General features: G+C 36.7%; 1 protein-coding gene across 3 annotated transcripts; it reads right to left on the bottom strand.

Moving 5' to 3' along the window:
* Nucleotides 1-3,581: 3,581 nt before the first annotated feature.
* ZFAND1 (zinc finger AN1-type containing 1) lies at nucleotides 3,582-12,151 on the bottom strand (the record flags this gene model as incomplete). Of its 3 annotated transcripts, none has more annotated exons than XM_084229154.1 (8): nucleotides 3,582-3,752; nucleotides 3,846-4,001; nucleotides 6,161-6,282; nucleotides 6,991-7,082; nucleotides 7,168-7,295; nucleotides 9,687-9,726; nucleotides 10,624-10,666; nucleotides 12,097-12,151. In XM_084229154.1, 8 exons carry the CDS (start codon nucleotides 12,149-12,151, stop codon nucleotides 3,582-3,584), a joined length of 807 nt encoding a protein of 268 aa, XP_084085280.1. The 3 variants fall into 3 exon arrangements, with proteins under 3 accessions (XP_084085280.1, XP_084085281.1, XP_084085282.1); XM_084229155.1 differs by having other exon boundaries at nucleotides 3,846-3,980; XM_084229156.1 differs by lacking the exons at nucleotides 7,168-7,295; nucleotides 9,687-9,726; nucleotides 10,624-10,666 and having other exon boundaries at nucleotides 12,021-12,151.
* Nucleotides 12,152-21,688: the final 9,537 nt, after the last annotated feature.

The following is a 21,688-nucleotide window of genomic DNA, read 5'->3' as shown; positions in this document are numbered from 1 at the left end:
AAATTGCCCTTGCAGTGTATGGATACACACTGCTAATAGTTGTCCTACCACTCTAAAGAGTGATTATATAAGTCATACAAGAACTGAAACTTGTTTTTGTGCCCTTAAGTAGAAAAAACATTTCCTGAATGGTTACCAAATAGTTTGCGAAAGCATGTAGCTATTGTAGAAGCAAGGCCAAAAGTACAAAGCCTAGTTAAGTGGTGGCTACCGCTGGGCAGTCCTGACACAGTGAGGCAATGGAAGGCCACTGGCACTAATTCTAATCTCTTATTCCTTCCTTGTAACAATATTCCCTATTCATAGCTAGGGACAAGGACATTTTCAACGGACAAAATTTAGGTCATATTCCTGCCAGAAATAAGGAAAAATCCAGGCTTTTAGGACTTTAACCCACATATTCATATACTTGTATACTTCCCAAAGAAGAAAACAGCCAGCTCAGTACAACTGTCCATTGAGTTGATAGGGCTAGTAGTCTCTGAACACATAACCATTTTAGCAGACTCTTTATGTCTCGTATCATCTGTGTTAAATGCCAACAGTGAGAGTTTGTATTAAGTATTTTAGATCATAATAATATTTGCTCCTCAAAAATTATGAAAGCAATTTTTATTAGACAGTTTTACAGTTTTAAAAATTTAGCTTGTTTTGGTTAATCTTTCAAATATAAGATTATATATCTCATAAACTGTACTTCTGTGTACCCCATTAAGAAAAATAAGATACGTTATACCAATTTTGACAATAGGAAACTCAGTTAAATTCCAGGGAAATTCATTTGTTTAAAATGACAAAAACAAAACAAACATTAAAACAAAAAGCTTATGAAACCTATGCTATCTTTATAATCATCTAGCCAAATATTTAATTCACAATATATGCTGCCTAAGTCAAACATGTTAATGAACGTAAATTTTTTCACCCTCAGATTCCTCTATCTACAACCTTTCCCTTTCTTCAAATTCTCCATCCTTCTTATCTGAAAACTGGGAAATAAAACAAACCTGGGCAAAATCTGAGTAATCTATCATTCACTTATTTTACTGCCTAGTTACATTTAAAGCAAAGCTCCATTGTGTTGGTGTTATTACAACTATTTATCTGAATATAAAACTTTTTCTCTTCTCTTTGTGGGTTTTCTCCTTCTAATTCTAGTTGCCTGGAAGCAGGTAGAAAATACTAGGTTAAATGGGGATTGTGAAACCTAAAACTTCATTAAAGTTACTCAACAAAAGCCTGAAAACAAAGTCATAGAAAGTTGCCTGATTTCATGATAATTTGAAAGTGAAAAGCTTTTCAAAGAGAAAAACTATCACACCTACAAGACTACTCATATGGAAGCCTCTAATATCCAGTGTCTGAGGATGCTATAGGTGCCCTTCCAGTCTAAATTGCTCCACTCTCTGGGATTTGACTTAAGTTACCACCCGTCTGCCTACTGTCATAAGTTCTTCCCTCCTTGATGCTTGGTCTTTTTTCTGTTTAATTATTGACAGGATCTCTTCTTTATCCTCCTTGTATATAACTCAATTTCTGCCAGCTTTACCACCGTCTACCAACCCCACCGGTATTATTTTTTTCTGATATGTTTAGCTTCTAATCATTTCATGATACATGTGTGGATCACCTACTATGTGCAAGTAATTATGACAGATGATAAAGTATTAGTTTGTATTAAAATTTTGGGTATCTGGAACTATAGCTGTATAATATATAAGTAGAAACATTTCTACTTGTGATCTTAATAGTTTCTGATACAAAAGCTATAGGAATATAGCTATACTTTTTATTTGGTATCTGTCACACTAACTTGTATTATATTGGGTTGTCAGAAAAGTCATGACGTATATTTTGCTTGAAAAACATAGAATACGTATCGACTTTTCCAACCACCCAATAGTTTTAAGTATAAATATATATCTTTTTATCATAACCACCATGGCAAAATTAGAATAAAATCCATGTTTAGTAAATTCTCAAATATGTTAATAAATGAATGTATAAACATTTCATAAAAGTTGGAAGTTATCTCCATTCTTTGCATGAAAATAATATGAAGAATTAGAGATGAAATAAACATTGTGAGTTCATTCCTTTAATTAAATCTAAACCCATTATACTTGTTCATGACAATTAAAATAGAAACGGGACAAAATAACAAATACTTTTCTTTCTATGTAGATTACAGATGAGTATAAATGGTATACATCAATAAGAAGCATTAATGTTGGTTACTGGCGAAATATAATTACTTTTGGCATGCATTATTCTTTGGCACGTACAGACTATAATAAAGTTGAGCTATCTCATCTTCTCATTTTTTTCCTTCGCATTTGTACTATATTTGCACAAGCAGAAAAGGTGAATCAACTGAAGGAGGGTCATTATCAGAGATATGGCCCAAAGCAGTGAAGTGATACCAAGAAAATCATTTCCCCATTACTAGGATGGAGACTCCTTACCCCAAAACTTAGAAGAGTGAATGAGATGATCTCTGAGTTTATATGATTCCTGTACACATATCAATTTATGTATTATGCTGTAGATAAATAATGATGAGGAAAGATCCAAGGTGACTAGAAAAGAAAGTCAAGTGGGGAGATTATCCCCACTGAACAGAGGCTAATTTGAAGTGTAAGCCAAGGTTGCTGATGGCTAGCCCTACATCCCTATCCTTGTTGTCCACCATCACAACTCTGATGTACCCGAGACTCTAATGACAACAATGGTCAGATGGATGGCCTTGACTCAGGTAAATGGTATGTGTGATCTTTGAGGAGATAGCCATTTACATCTCACAGGAAGTAAGTTCTGGCCCTATAATGCTACTCTTGGACATGTGACCTTTTTTTTTTTTTTTAAAGATTTATTTATTTATTTATTTATTTATGCAAACACTGGGTACAGTCAGAAGTGCGGGAGGGTGAGAGAATTCACCAGAGCCAGAGCAGGGAGCAGAGCAGGCAGAAGGACCGAAGTACACTGCTGAGAGGAGCGGCGGGCGGCAGGAGAGGTCTGCGCGCCATGTGGGACCCTCCTCCAGCGGCCGGGGAGCAGCCGGGGATCGAACCAGCGCTGCAGAGGCTGCGGGCAGCTTCACAACTCAGCGCTCAACCGCTGCGCCACCGGGGAGGCCCCATGTGACCTTCTTAAAGCTAGAGTGAGTTATGCATTTTCTAGAAGCCATCTCTTTCTTCCACTGTTATAAAAATGGCAATGTCACCAAAGGGAGTTCTGCCTTCAGCTTAGATCTTGGAGTAAAGATGAATCGTAGCATAGTTACAGCAAATCATCATTTGACATTAACCAAATGAGAAATACATATTTGTTGCAGTAACTACGGCCTAATTTATTAAAAGCTAGTTAAATGCAAGAATCTGGTAATAATTATCTCAAACTTTGAAACACAAAATTCAAATTAAATTTAATAGAAAACTGATAATGTAAATTATAACAATGAAAATAAGTTAAATGGTAACTTTTAAAAATAAAAATATACATAGCATTTGTATTAAAAGAAAATAACATAGAATTTTCCTTATGATTTCTTGACTTGAATCTTTGAATTCAATCTCTGATTATTCCAAATAAGAATCAACATTTTTTAAAAACTGTTCTTCATCATTAAGATATTCCAAAATAATATTCCCACCATTATATAATGGACAATTCTCTTTAGCAATCCAAGTTTCCAAAGCATGGTCCAAGGGTAAGGCTTCTCCTGAAGTAACATGACATAACCTTAATTTCTGTTAAAAGAGAAATATATCACACTATAATAAAGAAATTGTTTGCATGTATAATCCTAAAATTTTTAGGGAAAAATTACAATTATTTGTTACCTTAGCTGTTAATTTGTTATTATCATTTTTAAGACTGGCTGCAGCTGCTGCAAAGTCTACAATTTTTCCAATGCTCCATCGGTGGCAAAAGAACATTGGCTTGCTCTTCTCTTTGCTCCCTTTAGGTAAGTAAACCTGAAAATATATTCTTTCCGTCTGTAAATATAGAAAGTTAAAATACAGATTATACACATGAAGCACATCTTTTTTTTATTTTTTATTTTTAATTTTTTTTAGTGATATCTATTCCTCTCTTCTCGTGGTCAGAAGATTACCCTCAATGATGAGCTTTTAGTGGGAATACTAACCCTGGTATCCACCCAAATGCCTAGGCTTAAGACCTAAAATTTTGCCAACTTTATAGAAGAGGACAAAATACGCCTCGATTTTTTACAAAAGAATAAAATGTGAAAAACAGACAACCCTCAGCAAAGGATAAGGTAGAGAGATTTGTCCATAAAGCTATGGTAATTCAGACAGTTTGTTATTGATGCAGAGAGAAAACCAACCAAAGGGAATGAATTGCGACCCTAAACTAGTTTCACACATTTAGAACAATCTGGTATATGATAGAGATATTATTACAAGGAAGAACTCTTCAATATATTAGGTGATGACAATAGGTAATACATACTAGGGGAAATTTCTATCTGCACCATAATTACAATCAAATTTCAGGTGGAAAAAAAAGAGTTAAAAAAACAAGGGATTTTTAAATTATTAAAACAAAATAAAAATATACCTTAAACAGCTTTTTTTTTTTTTTTTGGTGATAATTAGACAAGAGTTTAATAGATAATGAAAGTGAGTGAGGAGTCAAACTCAGAAACAGTCTGACAGATTTCACTCTGAGACAACTCCTTGCCAATCACAAGTTTGAATGAGATTATATACCGTAGGAAAGAAGACATTAATTATTGTCTTATATCATGTAGTACAGTAATGAAAGCATAGATTTTTGACAAGGGTTTCTGGTTTTCATTCATAGGGTTTTTTTTTTGTTTTGTTTTTTTTAATTTAAATTTTATTTTTATATTCCCCATACAATTACAACCCCCTTATTTTTACCCCAAGCCCTCCTTTCCCGCCCCCCGACCCCCCATAGAGTGCCTCTGGTTCATGGTTGTTTGTTGATTTTGATTTTCACTTTCTTATAGTTATTCATTTTCCTGGTCCCTTATTTAAGTTTTCTAGATTCCCGCTATGAGTGAGACCATCCGGTATTTTTCTTTTTCTTTCTGGCTTATTTTGTCGAGCATGATCCCTTCCAGCGCCATTCATGTTGCTGCAAATTGCATGTGTTAAACAGCTTATTCTTAAAAGTACAAATCCTACTGAAATCATTAAGAAATTAAAGTATATTAAAACTTATAGAAAGAATACAAAAAGTGTATAAAATGTACAAAAAGAAGTGCCAACTAGCTAAAGGATATGAAAAAATAATTCATAGAAGAAAGTCAAATAGCCAGTAAACACATGTAAAGTTGCCTCACTAAACACAAGGGAAATTCAACTTTAAATCTCAGTGAGATATCATTTCACACCTATCAGACTGTTAACAATGAATAATTCTCAGTGCTGGCAGGAAGTAGTAAAACTCTCAGCCAATACAAGATGGAGATAACTCAGTATAACAGAGAGTGAACAACACCCAGTAAAGCTGCAAAACAGCAAAACCTGTGACCTAGCTTTTCTATTTCAAGGTGTATTTCTAAGAGTAGCATTTTTCAATCTGATGGGGTTTAACCCTTCAAAGAGTCATAAGACCAAGTCTTTAAAATGAAATAAAATACAGTAAAAAATCTCAAAGTATATTCCACACAGTTTAAGTTTACATAGTACTAAAATTGTGTTAAGATATGTTGTGTGTATGTATGTATGTAAATGTGTGTATACCAATTTGTTGTATAGTTTTATATATAACACAAAATTGATAATATGCAGTTTTAAACTAGAGAAACATTCCAATATATCCATAAGGATTTTCGCTGTCAAACACTGTGTAATAGCAACAATCTGTTTAAAAAAGTGAAAATATATGCAGTTACCAAAATGAATGAACTAAATCTTATCAGCACAGATGTTAAAAACATAATGGCAAGTTAAAAAAAACTTGTTGAAGAAGGGTACATATGGTTTACTAACATTTCTATAAAATTATAAAACTCACAAAACTATATAGTATTTATGCAAACATATAGCTTGTAACATTAGTAATAACAATCAGGTTCAGGTTAGTTGTTCCTTGATGGGAGTAAAAAGGGGCTTCAATTACATTTGGAACTTTTTTGTTTCTCAAAATCTCTAAGACCAACCTGTGGCAATGATTTATCTCCATCAGCATGCATCTTTAATTTCATCAATGCTACCTTTGCAGCGGTTTCGCTATTTTTTGCACCTTTTCGTCGTTTACTTGCAGTCTCTCCTGTCTTGGAATCTAAGAAATAAGTATAAGGACTTTTACATCACATTTTCCAGAGTTTTATTATTATTATTATGACCCTGAACTGTACATAACTACATACAATAGAGATATATACAGGCCATTCATTTTGTAGATAATTTTATTAACAAGATGAAAGGGGAAATATCATTGAGTCAATCTAAGCAATTGGCACATCAAAAAACTTTGTGTTTCTTTCCAAATTAAATCTATCTATCCCAAGTAATCATTAATACTTCTATAGAGAACTTTAAGATCTGGTTATACAAGATTTTAATAAATGGACTGCCCTCAACACAGAATGAAAATTCTCATGAATTAATGTGTTAGCAGAAAGACTGGTCTAGGTCACAGACACATTATTTTCTGGTACTTCAGATTATCACGAGCAGGCTTAAATTTAGTCTTTAGAGAATACAAACCATTACATCAGCCTCATAAATATCATTTCCAGCCAAGATGGTAAACCATCTGATCCAAGTGGCTCAGTAAAGGGAACACCTAATAGGGTACTTCCATAGACTTTCCAAATTTTCACTGATAGGGAGACCAAAAGCTGCCACAAGAATGTCATTAAAATCTATGGCAAATTACAACCACTGGGGCTGTTAAAGATGTATCAACTAACAAGTTGACATATAAAGCAGGAATTCTGGAACTAACACAGAATACAGCAGTAAAAAAAAAAAATATGATACTTGCCAATAATGTCTTTGACAAGTTTCTGAGTGGCAACCATTCGAGGTTTAGGGATTTCCAGTTTTTCACATTCATGATCTGACTGATGACGGTGTCTGCGAACAGAAAAATGACAATAGCTCATTTATTTGCATATAGCTTAAACAAATATATAGAGTTTGAATGGTCTCAAGTGATCACCTCAAGCAAAAATTCTTCTCACAGTAAGGGCATATAACTGGCACAAGCTCTTTTTCAGTACAATCCTTGAATGAGCATGAGTAAGATGTATTCTTATCTGACTTCAGTGTCTTGTTGATTACAGTCACCTGATAATGTAAAAAGGGGAAATGGCATTATAGTTCACATTTAAAGCAAATCAACAAATATATTTTATTTATTTATTTTAAGATTTATTTATTTATTTACACAAGAACAGGGGTATAGGCCAGATGCACGGGAGGGTGAGAGGATTCACCAGAGACAGAGCAGGGAGCAGAACAGGCAGACTGACGAAATACACTGCTGAGGGGAGCTGCGGCCACCACAGGAGAGGTCTGCTGCGCCATGTGGGACCCTCGCCGGCCGTCCAGGATCGAACCAGAGCTGCAGAGGCTGCGGACAGCCTCACAGCGCTGCGTTCAACCGCCTGCGCCACCAGGGAAGGCCCTTATTTTATTTTTTTAAAAGATTTATTTATTTATGCATACAAGAGCTGGGGTACAGGCCAGAGATGCGGGGGGGGGGAGAGGATTCACCAGAGACAGCAGAGCAGGGAACAGAACAGGCAGACTGACCAAAGTACACTGCTGAGGGGAGCAGCAGGCAAGTCAGGAGAGGTCTACTGCACCATGTGGGTTGCTCCCTGGCCAGCAGGGGATTGAATTAGTGCTGCAGAGGCTGCAAATTGCTTCATAGTGAGGTGCTTAAACCCTTGGGCCACCAGGGAGGCCCAACAAATATATTTCAGAAGGTAGGGTTCATATCACTTTTGCTTAAACTTAATAATTGCAACTAATATACTCTTACATAATAGATCGTAATAAAATGTATGAGAAACAATTACTGTGCTGACTATTCTACCTTTTCCTCCTATGGCACATTTATCCTCTAAACCAAGTTAAAATGACTAGTCGTCTACTTTGTAATGGTCTCACACAAAGATACACCCATAATAATACAGTCAGATAATCATCCCATCAACCCTCAAAGAGCAAATTATACTTATTTTCTCCACTAATTTTAGGAAATTAAACATGTAGATTTATCCATGATACAGACAGTTAAGAGTTAGTTTTCACAGTGATAAACTATTCTCTATACTGTGTTTAATACTGTTACTACCAGCAAATATTACATCAGAGGAAACTGACATAATATAAAAAATAGATCAGTCAGGCTATTTTAAGTATTAAGTAGTTAGTCTTCTAGAAGTGAATGAACATAAGAGAAATAAATCCTTGAAATCTACAAGTATAGGGCATGCCTCTATATAAATGCCAGTTACAATTTGTTGGCCCTGACTTAACTATTTTTCCAAATTTCCCAGTGTTCTACAGGTAACACACTTCCCAGTGTTTTACTTCACTATTTAATGAATGAGATCTAATTGAGACATTCTATATGCAGATTCATAGAAACCAAATGATATCATAAAGAAAATAAAAACACAGGGAAAATATACAAGCTGTGTAAGAAACATCCATATATTTATTATGATGCTAAATGAGTATTTCCTTCTAACCAATCTTGCATAATGCTGTTACAATAATTTTTTATTTTCCTCAAATTACCTAAATTTCAAAGCGCCAAATTTTGACTGAAGCTCACTTAATCTTAATTAGCTATAAGTGAGAGAACAGATTTTAAAAATTCTTAGCAAAGTGCTTGGTAAATGAAGGATAGCAATAAATATAAAATGAAAATAGCAAGTGAAAAATATGAGGCAAATGTTTCTTTCCAAATGAAGGGAATTCAGTTTAACTTTCTGCCTCTCTCTGACCCAAGGGAGGCACAGCAATTTATCTGATTACAAATTTGAGAAAATTGCATCATGCATAGTGGGCTCAACTTTCTCTTTTCCCATCTTGGAATTGAGCTGCTCTCAATGAGATCTCTCCTGGTCCAGCAGTGCTGTGACTGGTGGGTAAATCTATCTAACTCTGGATTTCTTCTGCAAACTCATTTGTTTCTACACTAAGCTTCATCATTCAATTTCTCCTATATCAGTAATAAAGATATTTTAACTTTTTTCTGTCAGCTTTAATCTCTCAATTTGGCTAGAATTAGGGTAGGGATTTTGTTGAACTACAGCTCTGTTTCTGGTATAAAGCTGACAAGAGTCTGAAAAATTCATTATCATGGAATCCTAACTTGAGGCACCAGCAAAAATAAATACAAGAGTGAAGGAAAACTGGAAGGAGTGCACGATGAGGCATTAATTACCTTGAATATTTATAAATATGGAGCCCAAAGTTTTAAATGGGTTACCTAAACAGAACTGCAATGTAAAAGAGTAGGAATTATATGAATAAATATTTATAAATACCAAACAGGCCAATTTTCCATTAAAACAAACTGAGAAAAATAATATAAATGAAGAGCCATTCGCAACATTATTAGTTTAATTTGCAGTACACTGACTGGTATTAAATCTAAACGCTGAATAAAGGTATATAAATACAAGCATGTATTATTAAATTGGAAAACTATTAACGTACCTCAGGACAGTTATGTGACTCCCTGCTTCTGTGTTCAAGGCTTAAATAATTAAAAAATGCTTATTTAAACATAATCAAATAATGTACTTTAAGAAACTATAATAATTTGAGATATTTTAATAATATAAATCCTTAAGATTAATTATACTTACTACATTAACAACTGTGCATATAAGAATAAACTGAAATGGCAGATGAATTAAAGATGGAGTATCTGGTATCAGAGTCTTAAATACAACTCTTCAATGAGTGAAAGAATTCAATATGCTAAATTACCTTTATGTTAAATGCTTTAAGGTACATGACAATACAATGGATCTTTTTATTCTTTATTTCTTAAACTCTATCAGTAGTAAAATGTCAAAGTAATCCTCGAGTTCTAAATAATTTAAAAATATCCCTTAATTTAATTGACTTCTAATAAATTTTCCTAAATTATCTTCTGAAAAGCATTTGTTCTCTCAATGTACTGTTTAATAAATTCAATGCCTGATACATGGAAGCTTAATTGTAAGAAAAATCCATTTTCCAAAAAATTCATGGTTAGTTTTCAAGTTTCACTTTGCATGACATGTGATATACAATTTAAGAGATGTCTAAATTAGCCTCATTTTATTAATACAGCGTAATAATCACAACTGAATTTTTTTAAAAAATATACTTTATGTTGTGAATATGTTGACTCCTTGTGATTAAAAACACATAACTTTACATAAAAAACATTTTTAAAAACCCATTTCTGGAATTTTAAAAATAAGCCACATTTGTACACACAATCAGCTTATTACCAATCTGAATTTTTTCCCAAGTAATTACCATAATGGATACCAAATATCAATGGTTAAGTTATCACTATTTTAAATTATTCTGCTTTTCAGAAATAAATTATTACAAACACTAAAATTACTTCCAAATCCCGCATAAAAACTTAACTTACCAAAATATTCCTGAACAACCATCACATATAAATGGAAGAAAATCTAAAATTGAGGGGAAAATGTTATGAACTGGTCAGTATCTGATTTTTAGTTTTCTTAGCAAAAAGAATCACAAAGTACAGAAACACCTCCACAAGAGAATTTTTTTCTTCTGCATCAATATTTTAGCACAGCAAACAGTGGTTTAAAAAAAGTCATCACATCCTCAATCAGTATCAAAAAAAAAGTGGCTAAATTATCAGGAGGTAAATGTTATTTGTAATAGCATGTTAAATAACACAAAGAAGTCCTGTAGATTTGTTTGCTGTTTTTTGTTCCCCAGATTTACTAGGTGTTGTATTGGAGGACTGTACACTGCAAAATCCTGCATTTGAAGTAAAATGCTATAAATAACAAGAGTCTAGCAGGGATGGTGTCCTTCTGCCCACTCCCATAGCAGGCATCCACTAATCAGTTAAAACTGGGTCAAACCTCGGAGACCTTCTTAATGGTGATTCAGGTACCTCCTCCCAATGACTGAAGCTGCACTGGGAGATAAAACCTATTTACCACTCTATGTAGTATGAGCCAAATGTGATAGCACACATTTGGGATGAAACTCAGGAATCTGAGAATGAGCATTCCGTGTGGCTCCAATGCTTCAGGATCTTGCCCATTTCAGATGTATGACATAGTAAAGCCTTATAACCATATATCCACTGACTATGGGTTTGGGGGTCATGTGTATCACAAGGTTTTACTCAGTTCAATGGAGAGAAAACATATCCTAAAATGCGGTTACTGGTCTGCAAGTATTCCTATAGAAAAGACCATTATTTTATACTTCTCTGTAGTCCCAGCACGAAAATAATGTTCGGTTAAATGTCTGCTGAATCTATGCTAGTGATACCAGGATCAAAGAATAACAAAGCTTAAAGAGGGTAATGATCAACTGGCAGAATAGTTTGAGGTTCAGAATCCCTTTGAGAATCTCATAAAAGCTAAGGGCCTTCTCACTAGAGGCTTGTAACCTGAAAAACCCGCGAATTCCGGGTTAAAAACTGATCTCGCCCAACTTCTCGGTCTGACAAATAACAAATAAGAAAACAAAAAGTTTGAGAAAAAGAATTCGTTTTCCCAAAGTCGCAGTGGCAGGATTAAAAGGCAACTCGTCCTGCTCATCAGAGAGGGGTGAGAGCGATGCAACTTCGTGGTAAAGTGCATTCGCAAACTAAAGTGAACACTGCAAAACTGCAAAGTTTTCAGAAAGCCCCTGGTTTTCCTTCAAGGAGACCACAAGCCTCTTCCAAACGCAGGGGCAACAAAAAAGAAGCAACGAAAGTCACAGCCTATGCAGAAGGGCTGCGCCCGCCCCGCCTCCTCAGACTCCACCCGCCCACACTCTGCCGCCCCTCACCCGCCGCCAACATTCGTGGGGATAGAGCGAGGTCCGGCTCTGCTGCGGGGTGGGGGGGAACTGGGGACTCGATCACCTTTCTGCCGGCAGTGCTCCACCTGGCAGTGCTGCCCTATGTCCAACTCCGCCATCTCCCTACGTCGCGTGGGACTAGGTGGAGGCGGAGCCGGCTGGGCGGGGCGACGTTGTGCGCGCGGCGCCTGCTGGGAGTCTGGCGGACTCCGGGCGGGGCCTGCAGCTGGGGGCGGGGTCTGCAGCTGGGGCGGGGCCTGCAGCTGGGGCAGGGTCTGCAGCTGGGAGCAGGGCGGGGCCTGCAGCTGGGAGCAGGGCGGGGACCGGAGTTGGTCAGGTGGCTGTATGGCTAAGCCCTGAAAACAGGCTTTGCAGGCAGTAAGTGAGGCGGGGCGGAGAGGGCTGAATTGTTCTGATCGTCTTTTCCCCCAGGCAGCACTCCTGTCGCCTAGTCCTTAAGGATATTCTCAGTTTGACTTAGTGGAAAATTGTGTGCTGGGGTTCTCTTCGCGTAGCAAGACACAAGTGTTTGTGAGAATCAAGTGGAGGTAATGTGGCTGTTCAACTCCTGATTCGTAGACATCAGTGTTACTTGATTATATAGTTCAAAGTTCCTTGCAAGGGAGTAATTAGTCTTTTTAAAAAGTAAAGTTTTTTTTTTTTTCTTGTTTTCTTAGAAAAGATTCTGATGGGGGTGGGGTGGGGGAGGAGTAATTCTTTAGCTCCGGAGCGTGTACTAAACACAGAGGGTGCCTCAAGTCTAGAGAGCTTATGGTGATTCCACAGGGAGGTAGGGAAGTTTCCTGTGCCTTATGAGCCACTTGAAAAGGAGTAAGGAAGGAAGTTCTTCTAGGTGGGGTAAAAATGGATGCCATTCCACTGAAGTGACACCAGACACGACTCAGTGGATAAATGACAACACTACTCATGACAGCAACTGGACAAGTATACAGTGCTTAGTATATAATTTTAGAGATTTCCAAATCTAAGAGGAAGATGTGATTGGGAAATTTACCTCAGTATTTGCTGTTGAATAAATCTGTTTAAGATTCCCATCTCAGATTTGCTCGGGTATCTGGAAAAAAGGATTTTACAGCTGGGAGCAACCTAAGATCACCTAACTATCCCAGTCTCCATAGCTTTTTTTTTTTTTTTTTAAGCTGAGGAAACACCATAAAAGTGAAATAATTTGCCCAAATTAGTGGAAAAGTTAGGACTAAAATCAAGTATCAAGATCTCTGGTATTTTTGAATCTAAAAGTCAGCGGGTCACCTGAATTTTGTGTGTTTAGTTTAGCTGATTGAAACAAAAACAGGTTTTTCTCAAATTTTGCTAAGTATTTGAATGTCTAGATAGGTGGCAAATATATATTTTACCAGTCCAATCATAAAGGCATTTTTTTTTTATTTTTCAGTTCATTAAGACTGGGTGTATAGGAATTAGATGATTAGTCAAGACTGCAGTTGCTAGAGCTCTTCCATCTCTGTTTCCTTTGTTAAATTGTCCTTTAGGTGCTGCTTAAACCTATCTGTCCTTAGTCCCTTTATTAATTTGCATCCTCATGCAAGCAAAATTTCCTGGTTCCAATGAGACATCCTTACCCTTGCTCTCAGCCATGAGAACTTTCTCCTAACTAGAGGTTTATTCCATCTCTATGATAGATATATTCACTTGATGCCATTGTCATGTAAAACTCAAGTCATATCATTCCCTCCCTAACAAAGACAGTCTACCACATTAGAAATCTCATATTCTCCTTTCTTACTTCTTTCATGGAAATAACCATTAACGCTACCATTTATGCCTCAGAAGTGTCTCTCAAACCTCTACTTTTCATTATTTCCTCCCCCATAACTCACTTCCTTGCCAAAGAGCTTTACTGTTTCTCCATCATCCACAATACTCATTAGCTCAGTAAAAGAAAGCTTTATTGGGAAAACTTTTCACAATCTCCAGCCTCAACAATAATCATATCCCTTCAGGCTCTCTACTCCGCGACCTTTTCCTGAACATACCTTCTGGTTCTTTCATATGTTCATACTTTTGCATATGTTTTTCCTTTTTCCTTGAATGCTCACTATATCAAAGTTTTCCAAACTTTATTGAAAATAAGAATCAGTGGGAGTGCTTGTTAATAAATATATTGTCTGTACCCTTCCCTGGGTCTGATTTAGAGGGTCTTGTATAGGTCCTGGGAAACTGTATTATTTAACTACTACCCTCACATTCATTCTTAATCAGATTAGGGTAGGAAACATGTTTCTTCCTTACTCCACCTTCAGCATGTAATTCTGTTTTTTTTTTTTTTTATCTGTGAAGGACTTCGAATGAACATGATGAATACACAATTAAGCAACTCTTCATTATAAATTTCAGTCCTTTTGTTTCATTTGTTCATTGTTTTCCCAACAAAAATATTAGTGGTTAGTAAACTATAAGGACATGCTTTACTGTACTGGGGAAATTCCTATTTAAATGCAGCCCTCTGTAAATTCAATGCTTAAGCTTTAATTTAATATATAATAGTTTCTTCACCCTGGCATTATTTAATTAAATAAAAACTGAAGGGGTTTCTCTGAACCAAGCCACACAGAGGGAAAGGAGATCATGTGAATAATGAAAAAAACATGAGCTTTAAAACAGAAAGATCTCTCCATTTTTTTTTTACAGTTTGTAACTCGGCTGAGTTACCATTTGAGCTTTGGGTTCTTCAAAACGCAGTTATAATCTTTTTTTTTTAAAGATTTATTTATGCATACAAGAACTCGGGTACAGGCCAGAGGTGCGGGGGGTGGGTGAGAGGATTCACCAGAGAGAGGGGGGAGCAGAACAGGCAGATGTACTGAAATACACTGCTGAGGGGAGCAGCAGGCGAGGCAGGCGACAGCTTGATAGTGCTGTCTTTAACCCCAGCACCATCAGGGAGGCCCAAGCACTTATAATCTTAATCAGTGTAGTGTAACATGGGGGAGTGGGGTGGGGAGAGGTAGAAGTTAGAGAGTGAAAGAATTCACTAGAGACACAGTGGAAAACACAAAAGGCGGATTTATTGAAATACCCAGGAAGGGAACAGAAGTGAGACAGGAGATACATACCTGCGTGGGAAGGATTTGAGGCTCTCTTTTATACTCTTTTTTTTAAGATTTCCTACTTGGGGCACCAGTTTGCACCAGTTATTTGCCTGAATGGCTGGTCTAGGTGCTGGCCTTTGACACAAGATGTGTTCTAACCCTGCTTCTGCATTCCTGGAGCTTGGCTGGTTTTTCTAGTCTTTTTGGTCAGTCTTATGGCCCAGTTCCCCTTATCTATTCAAGCCTCCCAAACTTGTCAGCTGGGTAAGGAGTGGGGGCTGTGTTTTAACCTTATTAAATGATACCCTGACAATTAGCATTTATAGTAATAGCATCTTCAGAACAAGGAACACGAACATGGTAACTTGTTTTTTCCTACTTGGTTGGTCAAAAACTCCTGGACTATTGTGCTTCATTCTGAGTACCATATTTCATATGGGAAAGAGGCAGATTGGGGCATTTAAAGGAAAGCAACAGGATAGTGAAAAATGAAAAAAGGTATGTAAACTCTAGAGTGTTTATGATATCTATGGCTTAATCAGTAGAGATGAGGGAGAATGTGAAACAAAGAAAAATCTATCATCAAGACTACCATCACCATTATCATCATGGGAGCTGGAGGGTGTGTGTGTGTGTGTGTGTGCTGAATGTGTGTTTTGAAAAGCTTCATCTTTTTTTATCAACACCTTATCCCAGAAGGGAACTTCATAATTAGTCTTTACAGAGATGCTTTTGTTGTCCTGATAAGTATACATAAAATTATATTTAACGTGATGGCTATATTGCATTTTGGCACAAAGTGGATATACACATATAATTAATTAACTGTAGGATTATTTTGATGGTGCAGTAAAAGCTACTATTAAATTTACTCCTTGAAAAGACAACCTCTGAAAAGAAATCAAATATTTTAAAATATGAATTTCTGGAGAATTCATTTTTAATATGAGAAACTGATTATGTTCTCAATTGCAGAATGCTAGTTTTGTCCAAAGCTTTTTCTTTTTCTCCAACTAAGATGGCCAGAAATATTGCAAAACCTTTGCATACTGTCTAGAGATGTAAAGCTTATAACTATGGGTGTCCCTTTTGGACCAGAATGATGAGTTATCAATAGATTACTGTATCTAGGAGTTCATGTCCTAATAGTTTGTATTTTGTACTGTCATTGAATATTTTATCACATGTGTTGTAGTTCTTCATTTTATTTGTTTATTCAACAAATAATGACAGATCACCTACTATACGCCAGGTTCTGTTCTAGGAAATGGGAAAATACTGGTGAAAAAAAAAACAAATAAAAATTTCCTGCTCACATGGGGTACTTTCTAGTGAGGAGAATCACAAAAAATAAACAGAATAAAGACAGATAAACATAGAAAAGCAATTAAAAACCCGAAACAGTTTATGATAACTGGTGTTAAGTGCCATGGAGAAAATAAAGCCGGAAGAGGGAATAGGAGTTCTGTGGAAAGAAGAGGGTGAGGTGAGAGGGCTGCAAATTAAATAATGTGGGATGAGAAATAAAGGTATTGAAATGAAGACATAAAGAAGGTGAAGGATTGAACAAAATGGATGTCTGGGAAGGTTTTAGGCAGAAGTCAGTGCAAAAGGAATGCTGTGGGAGTGTGCCTGTAATAGTTCAATCAGATTGGGGTGGCCAGTGTTACTGGGGCAGAATGGACTGGGAGAGATGGTAAAGTATGTGGAAAGGGACATACTGGTGAAATGAGGGTGGACATTCAGCATTACCTCATGTAGGGACTTATGTACATTTGGGGAAACTATGGTTTCTTATTGGAGAGAGGTGGAAGTCAATGCGGAGTTTTAACACAGGCTCAGCCTGGCTGCTATGTGCTATGCAGGAAGATAGTAACAAGGTCAAGGTGATCACAGGGAGGTGAGTTGGGAGTCTAGTTCATGACCAAGCTGAGAGATGGCAGTGACTCAGAGCAGTTTTAGCAGTGGTGGTGGTGGTGGTAAATGGTCAAGTTTTTGTGGTAGTTAGAGCTCATGAGGCAGGGGATAGATTAAATTCAGGGTGTGAGAGAAAGAAGAGGGGTCAAGGATGACTCCAAGGTTTTGGGTCTGAGCAAAAAGAAGGCTACAATCATCGCTCACTGACAGGTTGAAGATAATCTGTGTTCCTTGATTAGATACAAAATCTCATGTAATTCTACTTAAGGGTAGTGAAATTCTAGAGGTAAAGAACAATCTAAGGGTCAATTTGGGGTAGGTTATGCAGTAAGGGTGATATTAAGGGAGAAGGTTACATTTCATTTTATATACATTAAGTGGTTGTTATAGAAAACATTTACAGTCAAATACCATAACCCTTATACTCTCTAACTTCTTTCTGATCAGAGAATAGGCAGAGATATGAGAAAATAAAAATAAAAAGCTATGCAGGCAGGGCATTCCTGGTGGCGCAAGGGGTTAAACACCACACTATGAAGCAATCCACAGCCTCTGCAGCACTAGTTCGATCCCGGCTGGCCAGGGAGAAACCCACATGGTGAGGCAAAGCTCTCCTGTCTTGCCCTCTGCTCCCCTCAGCAGTGTATTTCAGTCAGTCTGCCTGTTCTACACCCTGCTGTCTTTGGTGGATCCCTTCACCCCCCGCATCTCTGGCCTGTGCCCCAGCTCTTGTATGCATAAATAAATAAATCTTAGGAAAAAAAAGCTATGCTGGCAAAACTTAGTCAAAAATTCTTTATCATGCATTTGGGGAATAAAACTTTTATTTTTGCAAAATTTTATTTTTCTTAATGGTTACTTTTATACTCATTGTGGTTGAGTGTTACATACATGACTATTTGGTCAAAGAAACAGAACTGCTGATGAAAAGAATTTGTACATGCTTGTTGAGCTGCTTAATAAACAACTATTTGATGATTCTGCAGTATGTTTAAAGGGTAATTCTTCTTCTGTTGCTTTAGACAGTTCATTTGGTATTCTCAAAATGGATGTAATTTCAAGGGGTGGCCATAATGTATCAATTAGCCTGACATCTAGGTCTTTTTAACAGATCTATAAATTTCCAATTTCCTTTGCTATCTTAACCATGGTAAATCATCCTGAACAAGATAATTCTTTTGAACAACAGCCTGCTTATTAGCTGAGATCAATTGAGATTAGAAAATGAAAAAATACACTAGATGCTGAGAACTCTTTATGAAACTCCATTTGTAGGATGAGTATTGAATGAAGATTAATGTGTTATTTTCAGCTTCATCATTGATTTAAAAATTTATTCTCTGTGTCCTATTGTTGGATTAAACACTAATATAAATTTGGATGGTTTGTTTGCTTGCAAGTATTATTTTTTTTCATTGAATTTATATATTAATGGAAGGGAATGATTTTTTGCTTGGATGTATCTTGCTTTGCACACCATAGATGTTTCTGAAAAACTGCACATTAAATTTGATAAAATTGATTGTTTTTTTTCCCACTGGATTAGACTGCGGCAGGCTGCGCCTCCCATGCTGTCTCTTGACATTGGGGGAGAAGTGGGGAGTTCCTGTGCTCCCCAGAAGAGGGAAAGTTGTACTTCCCAAAGAAGATCTGAACTAGGGAGTCTCCATGGCAACGCCTGCTAATGCTCTCCTCTTTGTTTTTGGTTAATGCAGAAGTTGGTTAGTTATTAATTGGCATGTGAAAACCCAATTGGGACCTAGACATTAATTGATTCGTTATTCTTACACTTGAATCACTATCAAAGAAAGTACAAAATGCTAAAGGTATAGTTAGGAAGGAAATGTTTCGGCCCTGAGAACTATGGAGAACAAGCTGCCTTGAACCAGTTGTGCTTGGAAGCCACAGCCTAACACAGGGGTGCATGTTTGAGGCAGCAGTACATTTCCTGGTGTATGCAAGAGGTCAATAGTTCGCAGGCAGTGTGGATGTTAGGAATTTCTAGTTAAGAGTTAGACTTCAGTAGAACTAACTTAGATTTGATGAGTTATTTGAAGTAATCAATATATTAACCAAGTTAATTGAGTGCTAGGAGATAGATTGATTTTAGTAATTGGATATAGAATAGGAATTTTACACCCACTCTGTAACTGGGAAAGTTTAATTGTTGCCAAATGTTGTGCTGTCTTATATGATTGATCATGTTAGTAAATGAGCTGTACCTAGGAAACTAATTTTCTTAAGGTTACCAGAGAAATGCCCTTTAGGTGTGAGACCTAGGGAGTCTTTACATGTTCATGGGAAAATATGTATTGATTGTTTCTGTTCTGCCTCAATGCTTATGCTGATGTAATCTCACCACTGGCCTTAAGGTATAAATAAAGACCCACTGAGACCCTCAGCAGGAGATACTTGCACGAAATAAGGTGTCTGTGTCTTCCTCACTCCTACCTCGCTCCACTTCCCCTCAGCCCTCCGAGAGAAAACTTTCACTCACGCCGTCCTCTCCTTCCTAAGATCCCTGACACGACTTCTAGCTGGAGCTGGTCTCCAGCATTAGACTAAAGTTTTTATTTTAATTTCTGATTGATTTTCATTTGCCCTTTGGAGAAAAGAGAAGATTCTTAGCATATCTGTGTGATCTAGACTGTGTCTAACTTTAAAGACAATCTTACAAAACTGTCTTCTCTCTCCAAGCCCCAGCTACCCTGGCCTTCTTTCCAACCTTAATAATTCAGACTCAAGATTTTTGTACTTATTGCCTAAAATTTTAATTCTGTGACATAGCTTGTTTTTATTTTTTTCCATATGGCACATACTTTATTACATTACTTCTTAATTGATTGTCTTCCATTACTGGAAAGGCAACTCCAAAGATGTATGGACTTAGACTTATCACTGAAACTCCAGCTTAAATATCACTTTTTTTTCCAGGCTTCCTTTTTTTTTTTTTTTTTTTTGATCCTTAAGATCAGGCTCCACTATTACTTATTCTTTTTTTTTTTTTTTTTTAAAGATTTATTTATTTATTTATACAAGCACTGGGTACAGTCAGAAGCGCGGGAGGGTGAGAGAGTTCACCAGAGCCAGAGCGGGGAGCAGAGCAGGCAGAAGGACCGAAGTACACTGCTGAGGGGAGCAGTGGGCGGCAGGAGAGGTCTGCGTGCCATGTGGGACCCTCCTCAGGTGGCCGGGGAGCAGCCGGGGATCGAACCGGCGCTGCAAGGCTGCGGGCAGCTTCGCAACCCCGCGCTCAACCGCTGCGCCACCAGGGAGGCCCTCCACTATTACTTATTCTTATAGTTGTGTGAACTTCTTGTATTTCTGAGGTCTCCAAAAGAACTTAATAGAACTTTAACTTATAAAGTCCATTAATTGTGAGATAACTTGCTTAACCCCTGTTTCTTAAGCCCAGTTGGGACAGAAAATATCTGTCTTGCTCTAATCATATCCAGCAACACCTAGCCTAATGTCTGTAACATAGAGATGCCCAACAAATATCTGCAAATGAAAACATGATGGAGACATAATTAAACAATTTTTCATTATAACTTTCAGACCTTTTGTTTCATTTGTTCAGTGTTTTCCCAACAACAAAAAAATAGTGGTTACTAAACTACAAAGAAATGCTTTACTGTATTGTAAAAATTTCTATTTAAATGTACTCCTCCATGAATTCAATAACGTTAGTTATTTAATCTAACACATAACAGTCTCTTCACCCTGGTGTTATTTAATTAAATAAAAATTTAATGAGTTTGTCCTCTGGACTAAGCCACACAGAGGGGAAGAAGGTCAGATAAATAATGAAAAAACATCATTAGCTTTAAAACAGAAAGATCTCTTCCATATTTATAGCTTGTGAGCTTGGCCAAGTTACCAGTTGAACTTTGGGTTCTTCATCTGTGAAATAGGAATAACAATACCTATTTTGTGGGTTTTTCTGAGACAATTATTAATAATGCATGCAATATGCCTGCCTTCTGTAGCAACTCAAAAGATTATAGCTGTGACTGCTATGCCTAGAAGGTAAACTCTAGGCAACAGACTGTAATTCCATTCCAAGTACCTTATACAGAGAATACATGCAATAAAGTTTGGTTAAACTGACCAGCAATAGAACCTGTGGCAAATTATGTGCTAGCTCTTACCTCTCAAGGACTTAAAAATTTAACTTATAAAATAAACTCTAAAACAAATTCATGAAATATTTAGATAATAATGATGTGCTATGCTTATTATAGTTTATAATACAAACAAGATTAAAGCAAAATATGTGTTACATACCACAAGTGCTGGGAAGGCAGGAAATGGTAAGAGGTGATTGGCACTTACTGAAAAATGGTAATTACACATGTTGGTGTATGTAAGACATGTACCACTATGCTCCTATGAAGGTGTTCAATTTAATTTTGTGCAAAATTTGAAGCTTACCATACAATGTTGGATAAAATTGATCAACCTCTGTTTCTGTGTTAACTAGGATGACAAAAAAATCTGGGTCATTAATAGTGAGTATTTCTTGTAGTTATAGATGCTTGCTGCAACCCCCTTTTAACAATCAGTGGTCAGCTAACAATTACAAGTAGGTTCTGATGATGTTGAGTAATGTTGTTTAAATTGGGCTGTATTATGTGTGGTATATGCTAGGCCCTGAAAACTAGAAAA

The sequence above is a fragment of the Talpa europaea genome (assembly GCF_964194135.1).
Source record: "Talpa europaea genome assembly, chromosome: 3".
Lineage (NCBI taxonomy): Eukaryota > Metazoa > Chordata > Mammalia > Eulipotyphla > Talpidae > Talpa > Talpa europaea.
Note: the sequence above shows the minus strand (reverse complement) of the source record. Positions and strands in the feature narration are given on the sequence as shown.